The sequence below is a fragment of the Polypterus senegalus genome, chromosome 10 (genome assembly GCF_016835505.1).
Source record: "Polypterus senegalus isolate Bchr_013 chromosome 10, ASM1683550v1, whole genome shotgun sequence".
NCBI lineage: Eukaryota > Metazoa > Chordata > Cladistia > Polypteriformes > Polypteridae > Polypterus > Polypterus senegalus.
Genome location: NC_053163.1, coordinates 74,236,017 through 74,258,783, shown reverse-complemented (window position 1 = coordinate 74,258,783; position 22,767 = coordinate 74,236,017). Strand labels below are relative to the sequence as shown.

General features: G+C 37.6%; 1 protein-coding gene across 1 annotated transcript in view; it reads left to right on the top strand.

Annotated features, from left to right (window-relative positions):
* LOC120538190 (multidrug resistance-associated protein 5-like) overlaps nucleotides 1-22,767 on the top strand; it is a 115,615-nt gene that overhangs the window by 67,822 nt on the left and 25,026 nt on the right. Inside the window, exons 18-22 of the mRNA XM_039767643.1 lie at nucleotides 4,086-4,232; nucleotides 8,247-8,376; nucleotides 9,790-9,943; nucleotides 16,831-16,959; nucleotides 19,537-19,723. Of these exons, the coding sequence (XP_039623577.1) occupies nucleotides 4,086-4,232; nucleotides 8,247-8,376; nucleotides 9,790-9,943; nucleotides 16,831-16,959; nucleotides 19,537-19,723 (747 nt within the window). The remainder of the gene's footprint in view (nucleotides 1-4,085; nucleotides 4,233-8,246; nucleotides 8,377-9,789; nucleotides 9,944-16,830; nucleotides 16,960-19,536; nucleotides 19,724-22,767) is intronic.

Here is a 22,767-nt window from a genome sequence, read left to right as displayed (position 1 = left end):
ACCATTAGCCCACAACAGACACATAACAGCACCCTGCTCTTCTGTGGTTCCCATAGAAGGGCAGCACCCATGTTCACACTGGTATAACACATCAACAACCTAACCAGAGCAGTTTGGATGCCTGTTACAGCAACTCAGACAGACAAACAACATAAACACAGCCAACAGAATTCAAAAAATTTCATATTATTATCATTTCTTTGATTTAAACCTGGAGTTAGGCCCTTAACTTGCAATTGCTCCATCCTGGGTATGACGTTAACCTTCATCCAGCATGGTAAGCAGTTCCTTCCACTTGGAGGGAAAACTTGGGGGTTGGTGGCAGGATTGGCACTCCAGTCATTGTAAAAAAAGAACTCAACACTGTTCCACTCCATTCAAACTAGTGTGGTGCTGAGGTGTCACCTGTTGTACGGCTGCACTTGGGTCCTAATTGGGATCCTGAGGTGGTTTGTTGTGTGGAGAGTATGGCAACATGCGGTATCAGTGCATGCTCATAAACAGTGTCTTTCTCTATAATTGGAGAAAGAAATTCAAAACATGAAAAATGTTTTAATTTAAGCCCAGATAATGGAGCTTTAATCAAAAATGCAAAATGAAAGTTGCAAACTCTTTGTTGTCAGGAAACAAAATGCTATGGACAAGTACAATATAACAGTGAAGACATGGCCTTGCTCAGGTGGATGAGATTTAAGAATACAGAGATTCATCAGCTTTTTTTTTTTTAATTACGTATCAAAAGAGGTAACCTGCTAATCTGATTTACCATGCTGTCGATTTTTGAGCAATATTTTTATAAAGCCTTATGTGGTGTTATATAAAAGCAGAAGATGACATGAAAATTGGAATAAAAGTAAGAATGTAACATTCTGACGATTATAGACTGTGTGCTTTGATTCTTGTCACATCCCGGTTCTTTGGTTTCTTATGTGTGAGCTTGTCTATGAGCAATACGCAGTGCTTCATCATGTTCTGCCATTGGTGTGCTCTTTTTCTTTCCACAAAGATGAAACATATGCAGAGTAGACGGTTCAATATTAAAAAGTAATAGTGTGATTATGTACAATAAAAAATGTCTATGCTGGTATCTTCAGCTTTATCTGATCCTTTAAGACACATGGTATGAACGTTACCTAAAAATCTGAATTTGTAATACCTTACCCACGATTCAGAGTGAAGGACAAAAACACGGCAAACATTTGAATGAGATTTGGTGAAGACATCTTCATTCTGAAGTGCCACTGTAATTGTGATCAGGTCTGTGTAGTGCAAAGAAAGAAAGATTCAGTGAACAGTACAAACCCACGAACTTCCCACGATGTGCAGTCCTGCTCAGACCCCAGGTTTGCCCACCACCCAGTTGTCTACTATCATCAGCAATGTCTACAAGTGTGCAGTGGACAGGCTTGGTTCTGCTTTATTGTCACAAATACTAACAATTTATCTAACACTCAGGTGCGTTTGGGGACTTGGCTTTAAAGGTTGGAGCATTTTTAGGTTTTGTTTATTTACTTCATTAAATATTTTTGCATCAATGTGTCATATTGACATATTCGACATGACATTGTCATATTTGAAGGTGCAGTGGTGGCTCTGAGGCTAGATATCTGCACTGGCAATCGGAAGGTTGCTGGTTCGAATCCTGCAAATGCCTAAAGGGACTCTTGAGCAAGGCACTTAACCTGCAAATCCTCTGTCCTGGGTATGATGTTAATCTGCATCCAGCCCTCCATGTAGGCACTCCAAACTGCAGGGAAAAACCTGGGGGTTGCTGGCAGAATTGGCACTCTGGCCACCATAAAAAACATCACACTGCTTCCACTCCCTCTGAACTAGTGTGGTGTTGCACGGGTCCTAATCTGGGATCCTGAGTTGGTTTGTCATGTGGTGGGTACGGCAATGTGCACATGCTCCTAACCTCTGTCATATTGAAAAATAACCATGATAATGAAATGTAACAATGTGAATTATTGGTTTTAATAGGATTATAATAGAACAGAAACTTAGCACAGTGAAGCCAACACGCAACATATCCAAGCCCAAATATGCCTAGAATGTGAAAAGCTTTCACATACTGGCCATCGAGTAATTTTTGTGACATTATTAGTTTTTGCTTCTGCAGGGTCTACTGCTAATTGTACCCGATGGAGAGTTAAAAATCTATGTTAAGCCTTAAACTAAATTTATTTGGGGCAATGGACCATGAAGGACAGAAGGTGTCATTGTGGACCTTAGGTGTTAAATTATAGTGTCAGAGGAATATTGAATAAGTAATAAGTAATTTAGCCATGAGGTTGTTTAGTGTATTACAACTACTGAGTCATTTTTTAGTTTTCTTTACACAAAAAGTCAGCGCCATGTTAACACTTAAGCCTAGTTTATACCTGACACTTCCATGCCAGTTGTGAGTTCTAGAAGCAACATGATACGTTGAGATGCTGGGTTTTCATAAATATCAAGGAGCAACTGGTGGCAAAAGTGAGATGATATAGGCACCTGTATGCTTCCTCTCACTGATACCACTAAGATGCTCAGATAATAAGTCATGGAAGGAAATTTCATGCACAGGATATATGAAGACGGTTCGGTGGCAACTGGTCGACAGTCAACTTGGCGAAAAGACAACTCAGCGAAAGACAACTTGCCGAAATACAACTTGGCGACATCCTTTACCAGTTCGATAATAGATAGGTTCAAAGTGATTTTTTAATTATATTTAAATGACAACGTGATTTAAAATGTTAAAAATAAATGTATATAATTGACGAACAAACTTTATTCTGCTGATGGAACAAACTGTATCTTACATTATCTTCTGCAACCAAAATTGCTAATCCTTTATATAAATTGTATTGATTTTAATTGTATGATAACGATATTTAGAATACAAAAGATGACCTTTGAGTATGGCTTAAGGAATATCTTTACTCTCAACGTATTGGGACTCTCATAAAGCAGGTAATTATGTGGATTTTCCAGCACCCTACGTTGTCATTTAAATATCATTAAAAAATCTCTTTGAACCTAACTATTACCTAACTGGTAAAGGATGCTGCCGAGTTGTCCTTCCGCAGAATTGTCCTTCACCGAGTTGTCCTTTCGCCAAGTTGTCTGTCGCCCACTTGTGTTTTCGTCATGTCACTCAGTTGCCCCTGAACATACAGTATGAAGACATACTTGCTGTCTATGCAACCTCAGTAGTTGGAAAAATTTCATTATCTCCTGAATTCATGGGAAATGTTTTCCATTTCCATACCACTTGGCAACATTACAAAGTTCTTGCTCAGTGCCCCACATATGACTTTGCAAACTTTGGAAACAAACACAGTTGTCACATTTTTATCATATAAGCGTGTCTGTTTGGGTTTTCTCCAGGTGCCCCGGTTTCCTTCCATAGTCCAAAGACATGCAGGTTAGGTGGACTAGCGATCCTAAATTGGCCCTACTTTGTGTGGTTGGGGTGTTTGTGTGTTTGCCCTGCGATGGACTGGCACCCTGTCCACGGTTTATTCCTGCCATCCTCCCAATGCTAGCTGGGATAGGCTGCAGCAGACCCCCATGCCCCTGTTCAGTACTAAGCAGATTAAAAAATGACTAATTTATTTAATGAGCATTTAATTTATTTATTCTGTTCTGTATTTTCCTCTCTCTGAGGAAAGCTGTGAAAACAAGCATTCTTTTTGTAAATGGAATGATAGGTGCAGTACTGTGCTTTTAATTATGGCTCCAAGAACTTAAACAACCAAATAACAATGAAAATATCAGTCACCTTCCTCTGAAGTTTCAGACAGTTTCATTTTAATTTTGAGTAAAGCAGATCAGTGGCTGAACTTGTAAAATTCAATTTGTGACTGAGCATTCCTGACTGAAATCTTACTCTCAGTTGTCTAATATCTTGGTAAAGTGGAAATGTCCCCAAATGTTTCCAACTGTAATGGTATGTGTTAAGTGGGACATTAAAGAGTCAGTTAAAGGTTAAAGTGTGTCTATTCCCACGAATAACCTAAAAACATTTTCTAAAGGATAGTTTATTTTGAACATATTGCTTTATATGTACTATATGTAACTTTACTCTTTCTCCACAGAATGTCTCCATTACTTTGGATAACGGGACTCAGAGGAATAGTAATATGAGAGATAATCCGCAGAAACATTTTTACATAAAAGTCTACGCCTTGTCTATGTGCACAGTTCTCCTCCTTAAAGCTTTCCGGGGCTTTGTGTTTGTAAAGGTATGCAAGTCAAGCAATCAAAGAATATGTAAGGTTTATATTTCATGTTGGTAATCAATCCTGAGTGTTTAGAGTGTGGCTAGAATGACCTCTGGGGATCTTTTCTGTTCACTGCTATCAGCCAATTTAGTGTTTCCACCCAATGCACTTGTTAAGTTTATTGATTGCTTGATTAGCTGTATTATATATAACATGAGTCCATTCTTGTTTTGTATGTTTCTGCTGCTGTATGCATCTGATTGGGATTAATAAAGTTTATCTGATCTGATCCAATCTCATCTAATAAATAATCTAATCTAATCTAATCTGAGTTGAGCTGAGCTGAGTTGATCTAGTCTGATCTAATCTAATAAATAATCTTGTATCCTTAGGAGTTCATTTGTGCTGCCACAGTGGCACTCATTTACTGTACCATCCAAAATAAGTTATGGCAGGGATGGGAAGTATTGTGTCACTCTTCTGTAGGTTTGACCCACTTTAACATATTGGATATCATTTTAAGAGACTTGAAACTTGCAAGTAATTATATTAAGGTACAGAGCAATTTAAGACAATAGAAACCTTTAAAGTATAGAAGCAAAGGAATGTGTATGAAGACAGTGCATTTAAAGAAAAGACTGTGGTCCTATTTACCTAATCTGTGTACCAAAAGAAAAAAATACATTAAAAAGAGTGTTACCAGTTCTATAAAGTACTGAATATTCTTCTTGAGTATTGCACAGCGGCATACATATGTTTTGTTATAATAAGTATTTTTTATTTTTATTTTAAATAAATCAAAACAATGAAGCAACACATATGGTATATTGACTCGTGTCAACAAAAAACAAAGCTTGATGCAGTAAAACGTCACACTGGGACTTGACCAAAGACTGTTGGGTACAAAAGAGGAGCACATTGTAAATTCTTCAGCAAAAAAAGCTGCCTTTATTATATAATGTAAATACTGTTCAGAATAAGGAAAGTGTAAAAAGTACTTTTCTGAGTCTTTTGAAGTATTAGACAAACATTTGATTGTTCAGCAGGATGAAGGAGCACCATCTCTGTGGCAAAGATGGACCTTCTTGTTATTCTAGCTTCTAGTCAGTGCCCCATCACTGCTCATCTCTGCTCATTTTTGTTAACACCCTCCAAGTCTGTTTGCAGCCTTGACGTGATGACTGATAACCAGCTGTCTTTCAATGACCATGTTGCCTGGCCTCTTGGTTTTGCAGATTCACTCTATACAACATCTGCAAAGATCAGAGCTTATCGGACAGAGTATGTAGCACATCTCCTGATTCAGGCTTTGGTCTTGTCACGTATGGACTACTGCAACTCTCTGCTGGCATGTGTCACCAAGCCATTGCAGATGATTCAAAATGCAGCAGCAAGTCTGATGTTCAACCAGCCAGAGTGGGCAAACGTCACTCCCCTTTTCAGATCACCACAATGGCTCCCTGTCATGGCACGTATTAAGTTCAAATCCTTGGTGCTGGCCTACAGAGCAGGCACTTACTTATATATAGAGACACTTGTGAGGTTTTGTGCTCCTTTTCAACCATTCAGGTCTGCTGATGAATGGTGTTTGGTGATGTCACCTCTACATGGCATCAAATCTCAGTCCAGACTCTCTTCATGTGTAACTCCTAGATTGTAGAACGAGCTGCCCACCTGCATTAGAAATTCTGACTCCCTCAATACGTTTAAGAAGTGTTTGAAGACTCTCTTGTTTGGTAAATTTCTGTCTAAATGATTATTAGTTGTTAGGTTTTTGTAACCTAGGAATTTAATTATACTAGCCAACCCGCACCGCATAATTATGTATTGATGGGTGAACACTTCCTGAAAGACACAGTTGTCCAAATGGGGTTGGTTTTGAGGATACGACTGTAGGTGAATGAAAAGATGTAACTCTGGAGAGGGCAACATACAATACAGCGTTTTACACGGTGCATACAGCGATTCACATCCGCGACAAATATGATTCTTCTTAGATGGTGCGGTCGCGTCCACCCACGCTCTCGAAGCATACACACTGCCAGGTCATGTGCAAGAGCAACCAACAGAGACCTGCTCACCAACTGCAAGACCATGGGACACCCCTCGGAAACTGTTTTACACGCCGCATACAGCGATTTGCATCCGTGACAAACATGCCTCTTCTTAGATAGTCCTGCCGCGTCCACCCTCGTTCTCGAACCATATACACCACCTGTCGGTGGCTTAGTGAATCCACGCCCCTTCCGGCGTGCTTTCCATGGGTGTCTTGCCTTAGTGAATTATATATATAGATTATTTTTTTGTTTGTAACTTTTCATTTGACCTGATTAATTTTGACCTGTACCTCTTGTTCCCAAACAGTCCCCAGACTGACATTTACTTGCTTATGTCAACCTCTTTTGTAAGCTGCTTTGGACAAATGCTTCTGCTAAGCAAATTAATGTAATGGTTATAAAAATGTGTCCTCTAAGTTTTCATGTTGGTGTCAATCTATGAACTACAGGAGAATGAGTGTGTATTCCCCGATGGATACCCACCTTTTATCCACTGCTTTATGAAGAGGTTCTGACTTTTTGTCATCAAAAACAGAAATATAAAGCTACTGAAATTAGATGGATGGAACAAAGATCTTCAGCAAACAATTGACAGTTGAATAAACTTTTTTCTTTGCTCTGTTTCAGTTCTCAATTAGTGTGGCCATGTGCATTGGTGTAATTTGAGTGAAGTTACAGCTGAGAGGATCATAGGGGTGTCCCTCTCCTCAATCCAGGACATTTTTCAGACCCTCTGTCTGCATAGAGTCTCCGCCATTGTAGAAGACGTCATTCACCCATCACACATACTTAGGGTTGCCAGACGTCCCTTATATACAGGACATGTCCCATATTTGATCATTTTGTCCCCTGTCCCGTACTGACCTTTCAGGGACACCCAAATGTCCTGTATTTAGTTCATTTTCAAATTTCGTAATAAAAATATGTTTTCACTACCTTTTTACAGTACTTAGTTGTAACTTTATAAGTAATTATACTTTCTTTTCTTAGATTCTCTTGGTGAAAATAACCCAAATGTAACGAGGAAACTAGTGTTTGCTGCCTATTTGCAACTTGTTCAGTTGCTATGGTTGGCTGAGGACAGCGACACTGTTACCGTTTTGCTATCCAGCCGTACTGCTGTGCAGTTCTGTATCAGTATTGTAACATACATGTCAAGAAAGTGTGTTGTTACTACTTGCCACGGCCCACTTTTTTTCTAATTACCTGTATTAAATAATAATAATATTTCTATGTTGTCTGTATTAAATAAATATTTTCAAATTATTTCATTTTTACAGAATTTTATTTTAGCTTGTATTAAATAATTTTCAAATGATTTTACTTTTGTTCTCCTCATAACCCATTAAAATGCTTGCTTTATGTTTTTAACTTATGTCTCTACTTTTATATAATATATTGGTCTGGGTGTGTAGGGGGCATGTATAACTTTATATATATAATAATACAGAGAGACCTCCTGCCATCAGGTAGAAGATACTGCAGCATTAGGATCAGCACAGCCAATTCCTATAATAGCTTTTTCTTCAAGCTGACACTCACCCAGTACCGTATCCCTATAACATTCCTCAAATTATGTAATGTCACTTTACATTCTGCACTTTACTATGGATACTGAGCATTGTTTGAGCTGTATACCTCTGCGTCTTTTGTTTTGTTGTAAATTACATTGGTGTATGTTAAATGAATGTTGTTTTCCCTATGCACCAAGGATGGTAAGGATCGAAATTTCGTTCAACCATAAAGAATAAATGACAATAGAAGTTGAGATGAGTTGAGTTGAGTATGCTCTTATGGTTTTCCTTGTCTTGACCCTTTCTCGTCCTCTTGCTTCCCATGACCCTATAAAGAGTAAGATACTGAATGGATAAATGAATAGCATAGTTTATTCTATTATTTCATTTGAAAAAGACCATTGTGGTCTGCTTAATGTTAACTGTGACACGTCTGTAAGTGTATGTGTTATTGTGATTCACAGTGTACTCTGAGAGCTGCGTCAAGACTTCACGATTTGCTGTTCGAAAAAATTCTCCAAAGTCCAATGAGTTTTTTTGAAACCACCCCACTCGGACGTATTCTTAACCGGTTTTCTAAAGATATGGATGAAGGTAAGATGATCTCAAGGTGCTAGAGTCATAAACTACAATACATCTCTATCTATCTATCTATCTATCTATCTATCTATCTATCTATCTATCTATCTATCTATCTATCTATCTATCTATCTATCTATCTATCTATCTATCTATCTATGATATTGTGCCTTATCTATCTATCTATCTATCTATCTATCTATCTATCTATCTATCTATCTATCTATCAGTGGTAGCGCTGCTGCATTGCAGTTAGGAGACCTAGGTTCGCTTCCTGGGTCCTCCCTGTGTTGAGTTTGCATGTTCTCCCCGTGTCTGCATGGGTTTCCTCTGGGTGCTCCGGTTTCCTCCCACAGTCCAAAGACATGCAGGTTAGGTGCATTGACGATTTTAAATTGTGTGTGTGTGTGCACAGCCTGCGGTGGGCTGGCGCTCTGCCCTGGATTTGTTTCCTGCCTTGCACCCTGTGTTGGCTGGGATTGGCTCCAGCAGACCCCGTAGTTAGGATATAGCGGGTTGGATAATGAATGGATGGAAAAATGAGATGGTTGTCTTGTGCATGGCCTCCAACATGGCTGGTTGTTCAGTCCTCGCAACAGTCATAAGGTTTATAGAGCTGATGGGGTCAGTGTGTAACATTTAGCAAGTCACCTACACTGCAGTCCTTGAAATAAGGTGACAAATATAAAATGGTGTTTCTTTTTTTTTTTTTTTGGTTAAAGGCTTATTTTTCTCAGGTGGGTCTGACTCTGTTGTGGAAGCAAATTCCTTTTCTTAATGAAATGTATTATTAAATTATCTGTCTAGTTATTGCTTTCATTCTTCCTCCTCAGATATTTTAACATATTAGAGTTTCCCTTTTTGGAGAACATCATTGTGATGTTTTTTAAGCCACAGTAAATTTTCTTTTATTCTTTTAATTTTTTACAAGTATTTTTCATACAGATGGTAAATCCATATCAATAGAAATGAAACCAGGTTAGCTGTTGTTTCTTTATTACTTGTGTCACACTCTTATTTGGCAAGTGGTTAAATGAAAAGACATGTAAAGTAGCTAGAAGGACCAGTTAAGTGTCCTGAATGCAGACAACCAAAGAACAACGGACTTCTAATTAAGAGATTCACTGGTGCAAAACCATGAAGCTACTCTAATCCTTAAGGAAATGACTAGACGACTTCAGGAAAATAAATAAGTAAATAAATAAATAAACGTCAATTTAAGTTATATCAGCATCATTTGTATTGATTTTTGGGTGGATTTAATCTACCTTTAATAAGCAATGTGATCGTCCGATTTTTAAATGATTCTTGCAGGATAATTTTTTTAGAAATTTAGAGTGTACTGCATAAAATGTAGTGTATGCAGTGAAGAGCCTTGCCAGACACAATATGTAGATGTTGTCTTCTTTTTTTCTTTGTTTTTCCCAGTGGATGTGCAGCTGGCTATGCAGACAGAACTACTTCTTCAGAACCTCACACTGGTCGTCTTCTTCCTCGGAACTATAGGCACGGTGTTCCCATGGTTTCTCATGTCACTGGTCCCGCTGGGCTTCTTCCTTTACCCTATTAATAAAATTTTCAGGTAAAAAAAGTAGCCATACTGTACATAATTGCTATAAGGCTCAGGCTCATTGAGTTGGAATGGGGCATAATTAGGTTAGGGTAGGGGCACACACTGATACAGTGCATTGCCACATCTACCACATGACAAACCACCTTAGGACCCCAGAATTAGGACCTGAGTGCAGCATTGATGGTGTACAAATGTTAAAATGTCCATTAAAACAGATGCAAATTTGGAAAACAGAACAAAATATCCAATACATAAGCTTCCTGTAGTAATAAAAAAATACAACAAAGGAAACTTTAATTATAATAAACTGTGACTTGCATGCAGTGCTCAGATGTTACTCTAGAAGATTTTTTTAAAGATGTTATTCTGCTTACTTAGCCAACAGCAAACAGTATTAATATAAGAGAACCAGTTGGGCTCTCCGAAATGGAGTGTTAAAATGGACAATTGACACTGCTGGGCTAAAAGATTCCCTCATTTAGCCTGAGGGGCTCCTCTCGGTGCAGTGGTGCTGAGGACTCTTACATTAATTCATTCATTCATTTGTTTGGATCATCCATTATCTAAACCCTCAGTACAGGGTCAGATGGTGTCACAGCTGTGTTATTTTGAAATTATTATTCTATTATTGCAAAACAGTTATCCTTGTGGCAGCAAATCTCTGCTCATGGAATTTCCAACTTGCCACTTTCTGTGTAGTCCATGTCTGTGTTTTTAACGCCATAGTGAAGACTACAGATTGTTGTTCCACATTTGACTCTAAAGAACGGACCCCCAAAAATTGGGCCTATAGTCTGTAGGTCACAATAGGACCTTTTATATACAGTATTATGTTACAACAAGTCATTCATTAGTGCTAAGATCTGCCTGTTCTATCATTAAAAGTTTCATTGTGAAATGAGCTGCATTTTATTGTGGAACATACAGTATGCTGTAATATTGAGTGATCGGTCATGATGAGATGTTGCAGTGATCTGGAGCAAGTGATGCACATGTTGGGACAGAGGAGCATAAACCAACGTGCTTTGAGTTTTCAGATCCCATCAGGTGCTTAGTCTTAGTCTATGTAAAACACTTGGGGTCTCTACTTTTTGCTTTGCACCCTCACCCACTATAACATATTGTTTTATGAGGGAAGAGCAAAACCTGACAAAAATTTCAATGTCCAGTTTTCAATGGATCTAGCCATTTTATGGTCCCCCTAAAACATAGATATTTTGATGATGGGTGGGTGTCTGTCTGAGTGTGTGTGTGTGTGTGTCTGTGTGTCACTGTTTATTGAATACGGTCTAGAGCAGTGTTTCCCAAACTCGGTCCTGGTGAACCCCTGTGGCTGCAGGTTTTTGTTCCAACCAGCTTCTGTTTTTAATTCCAACTCCTGGGCTAATTAAGTGAACTGATAATTTCTCAAGTTCTGTATTTAGGGAACAATATAGAAATTAGTTACATTAGTAAAATGTACCAAGCAGTTATATAGGAATAAGGTATTTTTTTTCTTTTTAACAGTATTTTCATCTTGATTTTCATTCTACTTTTCTTGGTCTTCTAATTGTTTAATTAATTCATTATTTACTAATTAGTGGGTCTGACTCTAAAGTAGTGGCTTTTGATTATTCTGTGTTGTTTGCCTGCGTGTCTGCTCTGCTTGTTTTTAATTGTCATTATTAAGATACAATGAAGGGGAAAAACTGCACAGAGAAAGGGCAAAGTATAATGAAATCAACAAAAGAGAGTTAAGCATTATAGCAAAAGCAGAAATATTTCTAAATATCTTATAAATGTAAAAATCATGCTGCTAAGCTTTTCTGAATGTCGCATAAAAGAAAAAAAAATACCAATAATTAAATGAGATCAGTGCTATCAGGTGTTATCACTGATTTGGAATCTGGTTGGAACAAAAACCTGCAGCCACAGGAGTCCACCAGGACTGAGTTTGGGAAACACTGGTCTAGAGCTAAAACAGCTAGATGGAAAAATACCAAACTGTAAACTTAAACCTGTTATGTGTTGACAATGTGCTGATTAGTTTTTGAGCCAAATAGTGCAAGAGAAAGAGGCACTCTAGAGAAACACTCAAATACCGTAATTCTGCCATTAATTATGAATTCTTCTAGTCAATTGCTATCGTAATGACATATTTTGTGATTAGAAAGATCAGCATCACAGAGGAAAATAATTACTGAATTGTTATAGAATTGTTATTGTCATGTCCGTTTTAGATTTCTATTGTGACTATTTTACTTTATTTGAAATAAATTGCTTATTACATACTAATTACAATGTCAATTAGATAATGCCTGGATGGATGGATGAAAATTCTTTTTATTTAGAATGTGTTTTAGTCTATTGTCCTTACTTCAGACTTGTCAATACAAAAGCAAAACAAAATAAGAAACTGCCGTCCATCAGTCACACTTTTATGAAGAGGTAGCTGGTTACACAGCAGTGCCTGGATTGGGGACACCAACTAAATTTTGGAATGAACATAGATTATTGTTTTTCCCTTTTGCAAATGGAGAATCTGTGCAAAATATGGTGGAGACAGTTCAGTGATGAGGATCTGCACACAAATGCTCACTCAGCTTCATAATATATCAGGTCATACATTTCCTGTGCTCACTTAAGTTGTAAAGTTATGTTTCCTAATATAAATTAGCCTCTTGATAATTAACAGACTCAAAGTTATGTTTCATTCATAAGATGCATTATTTTTTGTACCTTTGTTTGCCCAATATTTGTTGTTTTAATAATGGATTTGGTAAAAAACAAATTCAAGTAAATGAAAATTACAATTCCAGCTTTTAAAACACTGTACTTATCTATATTTTGTAGAAATATTTTTGCATTGACAAATCAATTGGTCAGTCTTATTTTATGAAATAACTGCCATTTCCAGTCTATGCAAACACAAACAACCCAGGTTCTAATCAGATATTACAGCAGGGCAAAATGCAAGGCCCTTAACCTCAAATTTGCTCCAGGGCTGCTGGACAATGGCTGACCCTGTGCTCTGACCCCTAAAGGTTATGAGAAAAGACAATTCCCTCTTGATGATTAATAAAGTATATCAAATCAAATCAAAATAAGAAATGTAGGAGATTTAAAATCACCAAAACAAAAGACCTGAGTCTCCTGTGTTGATTTAAATGTTGCAGTTAATGTACACTAGGAGGTGCTACAGTGCAGGAGCCTAATACCTCTTGGAGCATCCAAAGAGAGACATGTAAACCTTTGGAGCTGCAAGAACGCTGGCATCAAAAATGTTTCCTTTTTTGATAGTTTGGGGTAGATGATATAGACAGGTATTCTTGGGTATTACTTTAGTAAGTTTACAAAAGGGAATGTATTAGACTTGATTAAGCAGCGACTTAAGTGAGAATTAGCATCTAAGTAAGCAATGGGCTATAATATAAGCTGGAGGCCACATTAACACACTAGGTCTTGAATGCAGCAACAGCTGTCAAGTGTTAGTAGCACTGACTATAATAAGCAGACTCCTGTAAATAGAGGATTTCCTTTTCTGTTTTATCAGTCTAGACTTTTGGAAAAAATGTCATGTTAGCATCTCATTTTTTAACCACTGGACCACTTTTGGAAGCTCTGAACTAGCAGAGTATGAGTGAGTGATGGTGAGGACACTGTGATGAACGGGCCACCCCATCCAAGATTGGTTCACAATTGCACCAAATTCAGTAGGGGTAGACACCAACCCCAAATGATCCTGAACTGGCTAACAGAACTTTGTCATACATTGACAAGCAGGCACTGTTTTCACGTTGAATTACTGTATTTATTGTGGTTACAAACTGGCTTTTGTAAACTGTGAATACTTGTTCACGTACTTCCATGAAGACACCAGGGAGGGGTAAGATGTTAAGTATTACATTTCTGAAGAAAGACAGATGTTATCGATGCTCATGAACCTCTATTACAGTTACATCCTGTTACAGCATCAGCGTAGACCCTGAATGTAACCCACTATAAAGGTGGTGAAGTCAGATCACAGTATTACTAGCATATACTGTAGCTGCGCTTTAGGGCATGTAGAAAACATTCTGCCTTGGAACGACAAGCCTTGTTAAAGGCTTCTGCAATCCTTCACAGTCACATTTCTCCCTCCTCTGTTCTGGGAATTGGTACAGGAACATTAGTATTTGTGCCACTAAATTCAAGGAAGAGGTCTTATCCACAGATCACAAGGCTACTCAACAGCTTGTATGAATGTACCTGATGTGTGTCTGGTGTAATGATTATCGGACAGTGTTCTGGGGCCTCATGCATAACGCCGTGTGAAGAATTCACACTATAACATGGCGTACGGACAAAAGCAGAAATGTTCGTACGCACAAAAAAATCCAGATGAATAAATCTGTGCGTTCGCCAACTTCCATGTTCTTCTGCTACATAAATCCCAGTCATTGTAAAAAGTAACCCACGTGCATGCGCCTGCTGCCACTCCCAAACACCTCCCAGAATTACACCTCTTTGAATATGCAAATCAATATAAATAGCCCTTAAGCTCAGCGTTGAAAAGCCAATGGCAAAAGCATGGGGGTAAATAGAAGAATTTCAGTGAATACCAATTGGAGGCAAGGGAAAACATACTATTTGTTGGTTTAAACAGTGGTATATACAACAAAAGAAAGTTGATCAAGTGACATACAGTGTCGGAGAAACTCGAAAGCTCAAGTTCACAAAGTCACACAGTGCCTGAAATAAAAAAAAGTCATATATCAAAGTCGCTGTGAAATGGTGAGTCGTAGCCCACCGTCTGAGTGTCATATGAAAGCTTATTAGGGTACAGAGAAAAGAAACAAGGCACACAGTGGGAAAAAAGCACAAAATGTCAGCTTTAATCTCAAAATTTCCAATTTAATCACGTAGTTTATTTTGTCATTAAAGTAGAACATCATAAATTTCATCTTAAAATTGTTTAATTTACTAGTTTTTTCAAATCCCATCGTAATTAAAGTAGCACGTTAAATGCTTTGTTTTGTATTTGACCTTCTATGTGCTCTATGTGTGTGAATCACTACGTGATACTTAAACAGGCTCTCTCTTCTTCCGACAGAACACAGAATCCATTACATTTGTGATATTACAGTATTAAAATACTGAGATGTATACTTGATATTTTCATGATGATATGAGTTAAAGCATGTTATTAAACATGGGAACACAGTGGCACAGTGATTGTTCCTGCCTCACGCAAGATGATTGCTGCGCCGTGCACAACCTTCGATGAAATAATTTATTGCAGCAGTACTGTCTCTTTCAAACATACTAACCTCGAATTCCTGTCCTTACTTTTCTTTCTCCAAATACCCAATCGCCACACAATCAGCTCTGTAATAGACGTTAAGCCTTCTGTAAGCTTACAATGATGATTCTTCAAAACTTTTATGGAACATTGAAATTTCTTTGTAGTACATGTTTAATTATTCTATCCATCCAGTGTCGCACCAGTCCCAGCAAGAATACAGCGTGAGGAACAATCCGTGAATGGAGCGCCAGCTCCTTGCTAGCACTGCGACACCGTGTCCTCACATGTTTATTTATTAACAGTATAGATTATTTAAATTAAGTTAAAGTTTTATCTGTATAATATAATAAACATATTTTGCTGCATTTTATCTAAAAAATGATATTGTCTTCATATGTAAATACGCGCTTTTAAAAGTGGCTCAGGTTGTGCAATATTATAACTGTATTGCAAGTTTACAGTGAGGTAATTGTACTTATAAGAACAAACAGTTCTAAAAGGAGCACTTGATGGAATGATTGAGTGCATTTATAGTTCTAGGGATAAAACTGTTTCTGAACCGCGAGGTCCATACAGGAAAGGCTCTGAAGCATTTGCCGTATGAGAGCAGTTCAATAGAAAGCATAGCTGAGACAGCATGTGCTTGATGCTGTATACCGATAATTCTCTTTCCAATCAGTTGCTGTACAGCTGTTATTCTCCTCTCAGGTACAGTGATATAAATACTCTGAGTGGTGCAGTGAGAGTAATATGGAAAAAGATCCACTATGGCAACCCTTAACAGGAGCAGCTGAAAGAAGAAGAAGGTGCAGTGAGAGTAACAACGCTAAAGCAGCTATGGTATTTAGAATAGTTTGACTATTCTGTGGACCATTATATTGCTACAGGTTAATTACAATCAGATGCATTAAACTAATAAACAATATGTGGTTAATTTCAGTGTATTTACAAAGCCGCGTCAGGGATGTGGATCTAAAAAAGAAAGGGAAACCACACAGGAACAGTAGCACTGCTTTGACGCTGAGTGCTGCCAGTCTGCAAAACCAAGTGCAGAACTTGTGTGTGCCAGGGAATGAGCTACTGTGGAAATGTGCGTGGCTTTATGCCAAGTTTAGGTTTTATACATTGCGATTTGAACGTGGAAACGTTCGTATGCAACATTTTTGTGCATACTCTCCGTTTATACATGAGGCCCCTGTTCAGTAATCAAGGTCTTTGTTTGGATTCAGTTTGTGTTGCTGACGCTGTACTGACCTGTCTGTGGGAGGATACAAAGGTACTGTAAGTATTTTATTTTACTTTATTGGCGACATGAAATCTGAAGCTGAACATGAAGCCTGTACTTGATAACATTGACATGAACTGTAGAATACGCTTATTGTCAGATGATATCCCACAAAGACACAGTAATTGGCAACATTTACAATATATCATACAGTGGGTGCTTCAAATTGTTGCAGCATTTTAATTAATAAGTAACCACCAAAATCATTTTATTCTGAATAACCTTTTCTAGTTTTTGTTCCATATTGTGTCATTCTATATTTTATTAGCCAGGGCCTGTTGTAGGTGACTGCACATCTTTATGTTGGTTGATTATGTGCAATACATCCCTTTTTCCATGTCCTGAAAGGGTGATGATCCGTGAACTCAAGAGACTGGATAACATTAGTATATCTCCATTCATCTCTCATGTTACATCAAGTCTACAGGGACGCAGTACTATCCAAGCTTACGGCAGAGAGGAGGAGTTTCTCAATAGGTGAGCCCAGAAGGTTTTCCAGAGAGAGTGTTTCTTCTTTTAAGATTTATGGCCTGTCTGATCAGCTCTAGGGGTGTATTGGAATATTGCTTTCCTGACAAAATATTTCCCAACAATTAAATTTTGAATACTATGTGGGAGCTGAGCAAAATGAACATTTCAAATGTAAGATCGTTTGGTGTGAGCTCAAGGCATCCACATCGTGTTGCAGCTCCAGCATAGGGAATCTTAGCACTGTGTTTCCTGGACCATAAGTAATATTTTCAGTGGCAGGGCAAAAAGCTACAATTGATGCTACAGGTTGGTCACATGTTTGATGTTTGTTTTTTTATTAGATGTTCCCAGTTTTGGATAAGGTGTTCTGTTTAAGTTATATTTATGTAAACTGCTTTTTAATGACTTATTATGGCTTCTTTATTTCTTTCATGAATTGAATTTCCTCCCTTATGTGTTTGTTCATTTGTCAATTGTTAAGTTGTACAGTATAATGAGTCACTAGATTAGGTCACTTCCATCAGGTGCTGTCATCAGGCTTTCTAGCAGGACACAAGGTCTTCAAGATTCAAGATTGTTTATTTGTTACAAACACGGTTATACAAGTACAACATGTAGGGAAATGTGCCCTGAATCAGCCTTGAGACTGTGCCATAAAGTTAATAATTAAATTAAAGAAAAATCATTTATAATTAAAAAGAAATGTAAAAGGGTAAAACTAAGGTGATACAGTTGTATAATATAGAAAAAAGTATATATCCAAATAAGCATTTGTGACAGTAGGGGGCGCTGTCGCTCCTCCAAACCCACAGACAACACGTCCAGACACCAGGTAAAAGTATAAAAAAATAAGTTTCATTTCTTGGATAAAGTGCACAAAACACCTCCACCTCCACAATACTCAATAATAAACAATAAATAATAAACAATAATCAATCCTCCTCTCCACCCAGCAGCTCGGTCACACTCCCTCCCAACTCCGGCTCAATCTGCTGGGTTTCCCAGAGTCCTTTTATAGTCCTTGACTCGGAAGTGCTTCTGTCCCTCAGTCCATGTGTTTCCATAGCACTTCCGGTTCAGATGAAAACTCTTCTTTTCCTATAGCCCGGAAGTACTTCGTTTCTTCCATCCACGTGACTAGGGAGTACGTCCGGGCTATAATAGAAACAATCGTGCCTCCCTGCAGCGTCCCCTGGCGGCCTACACGATATCCAGCAGGGCTATGAAGCTGAACTCCATTATCCATAATGCCCTGCGGGAATTCAGGGCACCTCCATGTTGCAGGGAGGACTCCATCTAGTGGCCTGTGGGTGTTGGCCAGGATAAACTGCCGGCCATCTCTCACACATTACAATTGTAAACAAGATCTGAACAGTGCGTAACTGTAATGGAATAGAATATCAGTGTACTGTCTAGTTTGCTGGTTAATCTAAATGCTTGCTGCCTTTCTGCTCTCCTCGTTTTTCATTTCTGTCTTGCAGTCTTCTGGCCATTAGATTTGTTTGTGAAAGTTTTTGGATTTTTTGCCTTATTATTTCATTATTGTTATTTTGAAATTTCAGCTTGTTATTATTATTAACATATAATTTTGAGTTTTGTAGATTTCTTTAGTTCTTTTTTTGTTTTCTTTGTGTTTTGATTTCTTGTATTTTGAATGTGAATCAAGGATTTTTTACTTTTTTGCTTTTTCTGTTTTAATATTTTTGAAAGTTGTTGGATTTGTTTCAATTTATTCCCGTTAACAAATTAACTTAAATATTAAAGTTTTTTGGTGTGTCCTAGGTTTATAAAAGTAGCTTTCCCCTTTTTTTGTAGCAATTTGTAATACAACAGATATGTAGTGTAAATGCATATTTATACTTAGTGTGTCCACGTCACCACAAGGATCCACTAGGTTGCATGTGACAAAAAAATGCAATCACTAGTCATGGGATGCTTACTGCCGTGTTGGTGACTGCATGCCTGCAGAATCTTATGTGCACATATACGCATCAAAAAAACATTTGAGGAGCAGCAGTGTGAAGAGAATCATCACTACCCACACTTATCCAACCCAACATTAAAAGCATTCAGACATAGCCAAATACAGTCATGGCTGAAATTATCGGCACCCCTGGAATGTTCCCAGAAAATGCACCATTTCTCCCAGAAAATTGTTGCAGTTACAAATATTTTGGTATACACGTTTATTTCCTTTATGTGGATTTGAACATCACAAAACAAAAGAGAAAAAAAGCCAAATCTGATATAATTTCACACAAAACTCAAAAAGCGGGCTGGACTATAATGTGGTGTTCAATATTTTGGTTGTGCTTTGATGTTGTCTTCATTTTTAACTGACATTTATTTAATGATATGCATTCTCTATGTATTCAAGATGGAAAGCATAAAATGTTGTGATCAGCTTACAACAAGATTTAGGCAGGCTTCAGACTTACTCTCCCCGGGTTTAGCCTTTTAAGAATTTTGTTTTTTTGTAGACTTTAAGTTTTTACAGTACTATGTAAGAGGAAGTCAATGCGAAACAGTAGAATATACAGCAATGTGGAGTATAAATAGACTTGTGCTGCTTATTTCTTACAGGTACCAGGAGCTACTGAATTCTAACATGGCAGCTCATTACCTATTCACCTGTGGGATGCGCTGGCTCGCTGTACGAATGGACTTCATTAGTATATTTATCATTACACTTGTTACTGTACTCATCATTTTTATGCATGGACAGGTTCCACCTGCTTACGCCGGCCTTGCCATTTCATATGCTGTTCAGGTAACCATCTCAACTCCTTCCTCTTGGATGACGGTGATTAATGATAATATTGTAACTACTGGAAAAGATACAAAGATTTTATCAAATTGTTAGAATTAAGGTAAATGACGGTTTAAAAAAATAACCTATGTGTAAAATGATACTAAAGTAAAATGCCCGGATACCTAATATGCCTACATTTTTATTTAACAAACATAAACTACAGCAATTTTTTTGCATTAATATTTTAGTATTTTGAAAAAAATATATGCAATCAACTCTTATTTTGAAAAGATACATTAGTTTAAAAATGTATTTTCCATTGTAATAAAATTAGAAAGTACAGCATTTATTTATAAGATATTCTCTGGATTACACCTCGTTAAAATCCATATTTCAAATTTGTCTTTGGGTACTTGAGTAAATGATCATCTCTCTATTATAATAAAAAAAATCCAGAGACCAGACATGACTTTTTCAGAGAGATATTTTTATGTCCTGCGAGACGAGACTTTGTGCCAAAAGATTTAACCATATCTGGGGCCGGAAATAAAACACAAAGCATGGTTGACAAAGTAGGACGTCATAAAGAAATCAAAAATGTTGGGGCGATACACATGCAGAGCAGGTCAGAGATAATGAAAGTACTAAAATTTGAAAGTCTCAAAAAAATTATACTAAAGATTGCATTAGCGCAAACAAATGGAAATTATTACTCGGTGAAATAACGGAACAGCGAAAAGAGATCGAAAATATTGTTCAGATTTAAACTTTAAGTCCAGTTTGCACCAAATTAACATTATTCTGGACAAAAATTTTTAATTACCTCTCAGACAGCCTTGGACTCACAATCCCTCCTAACCCATTAACAGCTGTGTTTGGGGTTCTTCCAGAGGGTCTTAAGGTGGAGAAGGACAAACAAATTGTGATTGCATTCACTACACTGTTGGCACGCAGACTTATTCTGATAAACTGGAAGAACCCAAACTCTCCTCTTTTAAGTCAGTGGGAAACTGATGTGTTATATTATTTAAAATTGGAAAAAATCAAATACTCAGTTAGAGGATCTGTACAGACTTTTTTCAAAACATGGCAGGATCTAATCAGTAATATTTTAAAATAAGTTTATAAAGCACAGAGAATTTATTAATTTAGGTATTTTTACAAGCCTTAAATTTTACACGCTTGGCTTGCTCTCTCTCTCAAGGGTGGGGATCGATCTGTTCTTAGCATAATTCTTTTTTGTAAAACTTGATTGCTATGTATTGATTGTAATAAAATTAATAAATAAAAATTAAAAAAATAAATAAATAAATAAATAAACTTTAAGTCAAATCCACATATGTGAGCGGCAGAAATGTAAACTGGCTGGCACGTAGTGCAGGCCGGGGTTGTTGGCGAGCAAAGCCCCCTAGTTTTTTAAAAAGAAATTGAAAATATCAATATTGAGATAATAAATACATTTACAACACTACAAGTCTTTATTCAGCATATCCATATGTCTTTATTGGGCAATTATATTGTCATCAATCTACCTCAAGGAGGTGGTCGTCACCAGTATTTAAATTTCCACACAAGTTGCCTATATCAGATTTCTACAAACTTCTTTCAAAAGGTGTGCAGAATTTTGTGCTGGATCATCAATTTTTGGAAATATCTATGAGACTGATATGTAAAGGCAAAGAAAATACTTAAGGGGAAAACTGGGGGATTGTGCTATTGTGCAGTGTTGTTGTGTAATGTTGTGGTGTAAAATGTCCAGCACCTTAACTCAAGTGTCAAACAATTCTTTATTGAATGATTAGAATATCAAGTGCATATTCAACACATTGTAGATTTGCCAAGGCCCACTAATGTATGTTAATAAATGTAAAATCTATACTAATAAAAGGCAAAGACCTCAATGACTGACTGACTGACTGACTGACTGACTGACTGACTGACTGACTGACTAAATGACTGACTCACTCACTCATCACTAATTCTCCAACTTCCCGTGTAGGTGGAAGGCTGAAATTTGGCAGGCTCATTCCTTATAGCTTACTTACAAAAGTTAGGCAGGTTTCATTTCAAAATTCTACGCATAACGGTCATAACTGGAACCTACTTACGTACATATACTGTATACGGCCATAGCCTGCAGCTCGGTCGCCGTGTGAGGCGGAGTTGTGCCTGCCCATATAAGGCCTTCTGTCAGCAATTATGCAATAGACACGCTGCCGCGAAATATTCGCAGGTGAAGGACTGTGCTTACAATTGAGAAGGCAGCAAAAGAATATGAAGCGAGTGACGCATACAAGCATATTCATAAGTGCAGCTACTGCGGAAACAAAGCACAGTGTAAACCTTAAGTTTAAATTAAATTCATAGACAGGCTGCCGCTGGCGTTTGTCATGCCTAAGATGAATACGATATTCGCGAGATACAAGTTTAATGACAGGACGCAGGGTATAAATGAGACTTTTCATCACTTTGTAACAGAGTTAAAATTGCTGGTGAAGGACTGTGCTTATGCAAACTAAAATGAGATGGTCAGGGATAGATTAGTGTTTGTCACTAAACTCAGCAAAAGTACGACAGAAACTTTTAAGTGGCGGGTCTGAGCTAACATTACATAAAGCTGTGGACATTGCGAGATCGCACGAGATAGCACAAACACAGCTGAGAAGCTTCGATGCATGTACTCCGAGCGGCTCACGTGAACTGACTTTGCAGGACTGGGAAAGGTAAACCCGTGCATGCAGTGTGTGATGTCTCAGACACACTACTTCTCCGCTGCGAAGCGTGGGTATTTTGCTAGTATTAAAATAAAAACCAATAATACAAACATTTTTACTTGCAAGAAAAAAACACATATCCCAAAAAATGAATGTATGTGTTCTGGATACATTCACTGACTTCCTAATCATCCTAACAATCCATCAGAGAGAACTTTCACACATTAATTAAAACTTTATAATCGCCAGTTACCCTCATCTGCACATTTTTAGAATTTGTAAAGAACCCAGGATACCAACATTCTGTACAAACAACAGGAAAGCAAGCCAACTACACTCAGGCAGTGA